This window comes from Gavialis gangeticus, unplaced genomic scaffold (genome assembly GCF_001723915.1).
Source record: "Gavialis gangeticus isolate Ggan-Ray unplaced genomic scaffold, GavGan_comp1, whole genome shotgun sequence".
In the NCBI taxonomy this organism is placed as follows: Eukaryota; Metazoa; Chordata; order Crocodylia; family Gavialidae; genus Gavialis; species Gavialis gangeticus.
The window spans coordinates 53,391,496-53,400,577 of NW_017728992.1; the positions used below are offsets into that span (position 1 = coordinate 53,391,496).

The following is a 9,082-nucleotide window of genomic DNA, read 5'->3' on the forward strand; positions in this document are numbered from 1 at the left end:
TCCGATTAAAAAAAAAAATAAAAAAAAAATAAATGATTAAAATAATTACAAATTGCACCCTGACAAGCAAGAGCAAAATTTCGCCCACAGCCATTTGTCTGTAATTAGTTAATTAATCCTTACACAAATTATGAGCAATAACTCATCAAGCAAGGCTCACCCATCAGAAATTCAGCCGACTTGGATTTCTTCTGCTTAGTTTGCTTCAGAGCCTTCTGCTGGAACTTCTGGAGGGAAATTGTTAAATGAATAAATTAGCTAAAGAACGAAGATCATTCTTTATGATCCACAACTAACACAGTATTTTAAATGTGGGATGGCATTGAAATGTCATTTAATTTACATCTTTGCTAAAGGGGTCAAACACTAATTGAACAACAGAAGTGGAAGAATTAAATAAAATAGGAAAAGAAAAGTTAAAACAAATGCCAAATGAAGGTCACATTAAAATACTATTTTTTAACCATTTTAATTAATGCAAAGAAACCATAACAAATGAAGAGGGTTAAAAAAAACCCTTCTCTTTAGAGTATGAATTCAGCACCACTGCTCCATTTCACTTTCAGAATGTAGGTGCTCCATTAAAAAAGTTTGGTTATGAAGCATATTTCGTACAGATAGTCTTCCCTCTGCCATCCATGACTGTTTACTTTCTAGGTCCATTTGGAACAGTGTGTGTATCAATAGCAAGGAAATGAGATCTCTAGATCTATATAAAACAGTAAATCACCATTTTCCTCCAAAAAACTAGGAGTTCAGGAGATGCCACCAAAGAGATGTCATGATTATGAGTTGTGGGGAGATGCAGAATTCACTGCAATGCTGAACGTTTGTTTAATATTGAAGTATGTAAACAATGGTTACAGGGTAGACAAATAGCAGCAAATTTCACTAGTGATCTTTCAAGTCCTAAATTAATTTTCCAGGAGATGTAAAGCACCAAAGACATAAAACAGCAATGCCATAATCTTCCCAAAGTTTTAAACTTTATCCTTGTACTGAAGCAAGTGAGAGACTCAAATATGAGACCACAGTTGAATATAGCCCTATATAATTAATGCTTAGAACAAAGCCAGGGATTGGGTGAAGAGTTTATATAATATTCAAAATTTGGAAGGAAGTGATTAAAGTAAAACAGCTGAATAAGAAAAATCCAGACACACTTATTTTAGAATTTTGTAACTGTTTTGTAAACTGGTTAATCTCTGAAAATAGAGCAAATTTTAAAGACAAGTTGTTTAACTGTCCTAAAATTAGGACCCCTGCTAGCAACGCAGCTCCTAGACAATGTCAATACAAAAGGATTAATTACAGGATTCATTGAAAATATATAACTTTACAAAGACTTTTCGCATATTATGTCTTTCCCAGTTGACTGTATATGTCAATTGCAAATGAAGTCTGGAATTGACCTAATCAATAAAAATCTGCAATAATAATTTGACCATCATGCTCACACATTAAGAAATACAGATACCCAATACTGATAAAAATATTTTAAATATATTTAGATTTTGAATAAATCGAAAAGCTGACACTTCTCTGAGGTAAGAATGCAACTGTTCTGTGAATACGAAATTCTCTGCAAAAAAATGGTTTAATAGTTAAGCTCTCACTTTATAAATATTAATTCATTTTTATTAATTAAAGTTTTATGGATGCTATCCTAATGCAACAAAGTCTTTACCAGTTAATTCAGGGATAAAACTTCTCACTTAAAAGTTTATAATTTTTCAACTAAAACTTTCATTTTTAAAATAAAAAATAACATGATTTTAAAATAACATCATTTCTGCAATATTAAAACATTTTTGTTTATTCCTGTATATCTAAGAAATTGCATTTTATAAATTTTGGAGAGTTAAATATCACTGGTAACACTGTTATTCATTACATATTCTTTATTCTTATCAAGCTGTACGAGATATAGAATTGTAACATGAAACTTTCAAATGTATGTAAATAACATCAAGAAAAATTCAGGGTCAGGTGCTCAGCTCATGTAACTCAGAACATCTCTGTTAATTCTGATGGAGTTATGATGATCTGCAGCAGCAAGGGACTTGACTCCCATATGTTCCCATTCTCTCTGCATTTTGAAATTTCAAAAGCAAGCCAAGCTGTAAGCTGCAAAATTTGCTATTGTCAACTTTTAGATACAGAAGCTCATGTTATATACGTTTTACATGGCATAAGATAAAATCACAAAAATTGTAAATATGAGACTGTGTTTTCATCTCGCCACATCCAACCAAGTTAACATTACATATTATTTTCCAGACACAGTAATCAGAATTACTTATCACTTGACTTGCCTTAACTCAAGATACTGGTAATTTTTAAAAAAACACTTGATGCAAAGTATCAGTAGCTCTTGTTGACTTACAAAAAAGTTAAAAAGAAACTATACACTTGACGTTTAATGTGCCAAAAGTGTACTTTTTCTAAAAGGTGTGCTCTTCTCTCTGTCAATTTTTTATCTCCTTCCCCTACGCTCTAACACACACATTCATATATTTGCAGTGAAAGTAATAGCTAATTTTCTACAGTAGAGATAAATTCTTTCAGAGTTACTTCTCAACATACCAGAATAATGGTATGTTTCTGTGGCCTCTGTATAACTAACACATGTTCTTGTCACTTTGTGCTTCAGAGGAAATTAGGAGACATTTTCCTGTCCTACCTATTGCCGGTCAATTTCCTCAGCTTTCACTTTTACACATGGGTACCTTCAAACAGTGTAAATTACATCCTTTTTTTTAATTTTAGCTCTTTCCCCCTTTTATGATACTTTGTCTTCTCATCAGAGAACAGGCAGGAAATTATCCAGTGGCATTTTATATTCATTTTATCATTAGTCACCAGTAGTTAATGTATGCATTTATGCAAATTTATGTCTCAAGTAATTGTTCTTTAATCAATTTGCATGTAGCTACAATACTTAGATTTCAAACTGCAAATTAAAGCAAACTCTTTAAATGACCCTTTGCCATATTTTCAGCATGATGCTCCATTCTATATGCCTGTATACAATAATATGGTCACGCACGCATCTATACCCAAATATATCACTTTAATTATAGCAAACTACCTGTAAATAGTTATGAACTAATATATATTTTCAAAGAAAGCAATATGTTTAAACATCTTCAGCCAGATGCACAGCTGAGGTAAAGTGAAGAAACTATCTCAATTTAAGTGAGCACCACTAATTTATAACAGCTGAGGAACTGGCCCAAATTACATCCCAAATCAATGTGCGTCAGACTTTCCCATACCTGATCAGCACACACAAAAGCCAATGGGTTTTCAAAGTCAAATTTAAATCATGATGCTTCTGCTAATGGCGATTCCCATTGTCTGGATTTGTGCAGCAAGTCCTAAAAAAATAAACACTCCTGTAATATAATATTACAACATGATCATGTTGTATTGTGCAAAGGTGGGTGATAACTTGTTATCTTCATAAAGAATAAATCCCATCATCCTGAAACTTAAATGGCAATCTAAACTTTTAAATGCCTTTTCTGTTCTATGCATTGCTGTCATTAAAATGCACAAATTGTTCTCTTATGCTATTTTTTAGCAAAACAATATGAAAATAAAATCCATGTGAGAACAGCAAGCACCACCACAACAACAAAACTCATTTATAACCAGTGACAACTAAAACCTATGAAGTTTTTAAAAGAATGTGATTGTTGTCAAAAGGAATTGGGTACAACAGTGCTGTGTTCAGTTCTGGTTCCACTCAAAGCTATGGCTGAGGGGCTCAGGGAAAGCTGCTGCAAGGCTGGTGGGCACAGACCAGCAAGAAAGTGAATTTTGCATACTGTACGGATCATCGCTCAGTTCAGGGCAGTCAGATTGAATCTGTGATCAACCAATTGTGCTTCATGAAACCGTCAGCCCTCATTTATGTCTAGCTGTTTTCTTCTGTCCTGCTGTAAACAAGCTCTGCTCTGAGCTGTCTCCCTACCCTTATCTGCTTAGGAAGATCACACAGACAGACCTCATCAGCAGCCTTAGAGTTAAAGTTAAAGTTACTGCTTCCAGACAGCAGTCCCCATGCAAGCTGGAAGTCAAAAAGAAGAGCAACTTTGGAATGACAGAGTTTTTGTTCCTTTTAGGAAATGCATACCTTAGATTCATACACATACTGGCATGTTATGTCTCTTTCATGAAATTAAATTAGGTGTTCCTAATATGAACAACTGTTTCTAACATCAGCACACTAGCTCAGCAGATTCATCCATGGTTTTATTTTTTTTTTCCTTTGGGGCCTTGTTTGAATACAGCCAAAAGAGAAGTAGCTGGAAATACTGTCAATCTGGTAGGGCTCCAAGAACCTAATAATGTCTGAAATGCTCTAAGGAGTGTAATGATGGTAAACAGGAACAGGTATGTTGGCTTCTGTTCTCATTCACTTCAGTGAGAGCATTAGCCTTTAAACATGGAGCTGAACACAATTTTCAAAGAAGAGTCCTGTTGCATAAAAATGGACCAAGCCTTCCTAAAAACATATTCCTCTGTGAGCACGCTCAAATGTATTAGTTGGTATTTACAGCATTTAATTCTTGTAACCAGCTGGTATGTCCCTGTTAAGGCTTTCATTTATGCAGCTGGAGCTGGCCTTCTCTTCCCCCAGTCTATTACTTTATCTGTTTAAGGGATAACAGCCAAAGTGAAACAGCTTGTAATTTGCACCTGTCTGCTTTAAGCATTCCATGTTAGATTTTGTTGAGAGCAAACTCTTCACTGCTAATGAGAATGACACTTGGTGGGGTCAAATGCATTTTTTTTCCTAGCCAACTGCAGCAATTTAAAAAAAAAAAGGGGAAAATAAGTACCAATTCTTTTAAACACGTTCTATCTAGGTAATAAGGCTAAAGGGAAAAGCCAGGTTAAAATGGGTATGATTCTGTCCCTGGGTGAAATACACGTGTGCTTCCCATAACACAGAATGTATATTCCAGTACAACGGAGCTGTGGATTCAGTGCAGTATTCTACAAGCAGACTTTGTCCACCACAAAGTAAAATACATTTTCAGAATCACTTCAGAGAATGGCCATGCGCATCCTAACATTCTGATTATACTGAATTCCTGCATATCAGGCCTTCAATAGGAATTGATCATTCTCAGCCCCCCTTCCTCCCCGCTACCCCACACAAAGCTGTTTTAGAGGTTTTACTCTATCCTTCTATTTCAGACCCATGTAAGGTTGGCTTATCAACCGGCACATTGACTCTGAAAAAGCTACAAACATCTAAATGCAGGGGGAAAATTCACGGGTGATCACAAAAAACCTGTGCATTTTTGATATCAAGGATTTCTTATGTAGACGGTTTAAAATGAACTGCAATAACATGTAACATTGTGTTTAAATAAGTAGCAACAATTAAATTGGCATTCTTTTATAGTTTTTAAGAGTTCAGGGGCATTTTTTGCTGCCGCCTTTCTAATTTTTGAAACATAAAAGTGGCAATAAGACCAGCCAAAGAAAAAAAATCAGTGAAGAAAATAAAAAGAAAGTGAAATGAACTAAAAAGTGCCACTTATTAATAAAACCTTGACACTTCATTTTGATTCCATAAAATTATCCCTGTCTGCACATCCTGTTTAAACAATAACCAACACGACGATGGGTTAAAATGAAGTTGCGATTGTCACAAACGCGGCCTCACTAGTAATTAATGTAGTTTAATATGGTTGTTGGCACACATCTCACATGACAGATAATGTTCCAACATGTCACTGATAGGACCTTTCAGCACAGCTTTAGGAGATCTACCAGGCATTGCCGAGGTTGGGTAGGTCAAAGGGTTGAACCATGTGTAATTCAGAACAGAGGAGGTCCCACGGTCACTCCACAAAAACAATTACACTACTTATTTCACTCTATCCCTTGCCCGAAATTCACAAGCCTCACAGTTTCAGTGCAGTCAATCTCATTCTGCCCCTGGGCTATAAGCCACATGAAAATATGTGGTGCTGTGTTTATAAATCTAATCAAAAATAGAAACAGTAGACAAGCACAATGAGGTCCTACTATGGAACATGGGAATTTTCTGAATTCTGAAGGCACTTTTGTTTAACTTCTATAGGCCCTCTCTTCCTACTACATAGTCTGCAACACTCGTTAATCATCCCTTTTACTTGTCAGTGATATAAAGGAGACTACGTGTCTGCTAACTTCCCTCCTACGACCCTACAAAATAATAGTAGAATATCAAAATGTTAGGAATAACTACTTTTTTTTAATGTAAACATTATTTTTACTTACCTCCCTGTCCATGTCAATCTGCCCTTTTTCAGAGATATAACAGGGTAAAGAAAACACTTCTACCTATAATCAAAGAGGGAAAAGCATTCAACATTATATGAGATTTCAACCTGCACACACAGCTACAGCTAATCCCCATATAAAGTAAGCACACATGTTTAGAAAGCATAGTACTGGGACAGATCTTTTGTTCTTGCAGTCCTCATGAAGCCCAGCTGAAGAGGAGAGAGAAAACAGTTTAGTGTCTTCATGTCAATCTTATAGGAAAAAAAGAGAGAGATCAACAAGGTATAAACCCAAGGTATAAGTCAAGGCAAAATATGGTACAAGATATAAGGAGAGAGACAGATGTGTTTGTGGGCAGAAGGCATTAACTTGTAACCCTAGAGAAATCAGTCATTCCAGGTCATCCTGTGGTAATCGCAAAGGATGCATGGAGTTTGTACTGGCATTACTATACTTAATCTGAAGACAATTAAGTATTTTGTGTCTCTAAGCATTCTGCTTCCTCATATCCCATGGATTTTAGCATCATTTAAACATGTAAATGATAGATATACCAATAAAAATGTCTGAAATATCTTATTAATAACTTGCTTTGCCATGGAAAAAAAACTACCCATGTAATATAGCTTTAGGGTTTGACCCTTTGTTTGTTAAAATCAATGGCAAAACTACCATGATCAGTCTCAAAGTGAACAGCAATTGTTTTTTCCATTTTCAGTTTTTTCTTCATATTCATGTAAAAATATGCATTCAGATTATGTGGCAGAGGCTGAAAACAAAAACAAAATCCTTCAAAAATTGAATACAACCTTTAAGATTCCATCTAACATTTATTTGCTCTTGTAGACCAGAAGTGTTTGCTGGTTTCTGGTGGCCCTGATACCAGATAGCATCTTATTCAGGGCAGCATATACATACATACTTTAAGTATTTGTTTCAGTTCCATTGAAATCAATTGAACTTCAATGCATGCTTAAAATTATGCATGTTGTTTTCAACAGGGATTTACACACAAACTAAAAAGCTCACCTGAACAGGGCCCTGTCATTGCAGTTGGTGATTATTACCAACAAAATATAAGGAAGGCAGAACTGGGTCCATCGTAAGCATGTATTCTGACTTTGCAGTGGATTAGTAGTAGGAAATATATCAGTTATCTACATGTGCTCAAGAATTTTAAACCTAAACACTTGTATTTGCGTATCCTGGGGGATGCAGGTTGTTTTACTTTTTTGTAATTTAAAAAGGAGAAACTACAGCATTTTTGTTTGTTTTAAATAAAAATGTCTCTGTATGAAAACTTTAAAACAAAGGTTCCTTAAGTACAGATTAAACTAAATAAACATGAAATGGTCAAACAGGAATGCACCAGTTTAGATAAAGGTGGAGTACCTAACTATGTATGGCACACACTAGCAGAATGGTTCTGAGCCATTTGCTATGGTTTCAGAGGTTATAGTTTGAATTCTGGTTTGCATTCACATGAAAGGCCTTTCCATCCACCCTCAACCAAGCTTTTAATGGGTATCTGATCACTTGGGCCTGATGGCCCAAACAAAGATGGCCACATATGGTGCTAGTCACATCACTCCCTTATATGCCATTGGCTACAGAAACCAGTGCACCTTATCCATGCCAGCCTGATGAGCCACTAAACTTGGAAAGACCTTAGACTTTGACCTAGCTAGATGACTGACCCCACCTAGTCAGCCTGCTGATTCCTCTCCCAGCTGCTGCATGGTCCCTCCCAATAGCTCCTCAGGCATCACCTTACCCACTGGCTACCTCCACCCTGCTGAGGTGTCCTGTATAGATGAGACATCCTAACCCTCATCTACACCAGACAGTTTCTACCCCAATGCCCAAGTAAAGTGCTTTCTACCACCTTCTGGCTGCAGTCCTATACCTCTTCTCTTAATCAGTGAATAAGTTCTCCCTTGCAATTTGACCAATGCCTGATGAAGTGAATGGGAGTCTTTCTGCTGCTGTCAATGAACAATAAATGGAGGTTGAATTTTCATTTTCTGTACAAAGCAAGGAATAAATGAAGGAGTCTTCCTTTTCTTTGTTTAGGCACAGGATCAAACTCTTGCCTCTGCTCAGTCACTAGCAGTGCTGAGAATCTGCTGACGTTTGTCACCTCTACAGGATACCAGTGCTCTCTTCTGACTGCTAAAGGTCATTTTTTAGTTCTGTGGTGATTCAAGGAAATTCTTACATTCCTTCTGTTGCTGTCATCCTGGAAGCCCCTATATCATCTCCTGGCTTTATCTTTGAGTTTGCACTGAAATTCCTTACTGCCGTTGCTCCCCATTATGCGTAAAAGGCAGGCATGCAGAGATCACACAATATATCTAAGGTAACATATCAAGCCCTCATCAGACACAAAAAATAACCCAGAAACCATGAGTCTCAGAGCCATTATCAGTGCACTGTGCAAAGACAGTAGCCGATTCATTTTATCAATTGATTCCCTTTTGCTTTCCTTCCATAGGGTTCAATAATCCACTTATGACCTAATTTTACTCTTTTTGAATTCACAGATAAACACCCATTGAGTACAGTGCCAGAGCATCAGCATCCATAGTGCCCTATCTGCATCATTTTCACCCTGAAATCCTTCATTTCCTATTTAAAATATGTCTTTGTGTATGCTACATGCAATGAAGCGGTTAGAGGAGACCAAATGAACAAGAATTCAGCCCATAGAAAAGAAATGTCCCCTTATAAGTAGAATCTTAAAAAGCTGCCATTAAAAATGTGGTTGCCTTAAAAATAAGGAGGGATAAAT

General features: G+C 36.2%; 1 protein-coding gene across 1 annotated transcript in view; it reads right to left on the reverse strand.

Annotated features, from left to right (window-relative positions):
* The window catches only part of LOC109298514 (orofacial cleft 1 candidate gene 1 protein homolog), a 78,985-nt gene that overhangs the window by 49,565 nt on the left and 20,338 nt on the right, over positions 1–9,082 (reverse strand). The window contains exons 2-3 of the mRNA XM_019518648.1: positions 6,932–7,060; positions 6,286–6,348 (exon numbers count right to left, since the gene is read on the reverse strand). Coding sequence (XP_019374193.1) covers positions 6,286–6,348; positions 6,932–7,060 — 192 coding nt within the window. The remainder of the gene's footprint in view (positions 1–6,285; positions 6,349–6,931; positions 7,061–9,082) is intronic.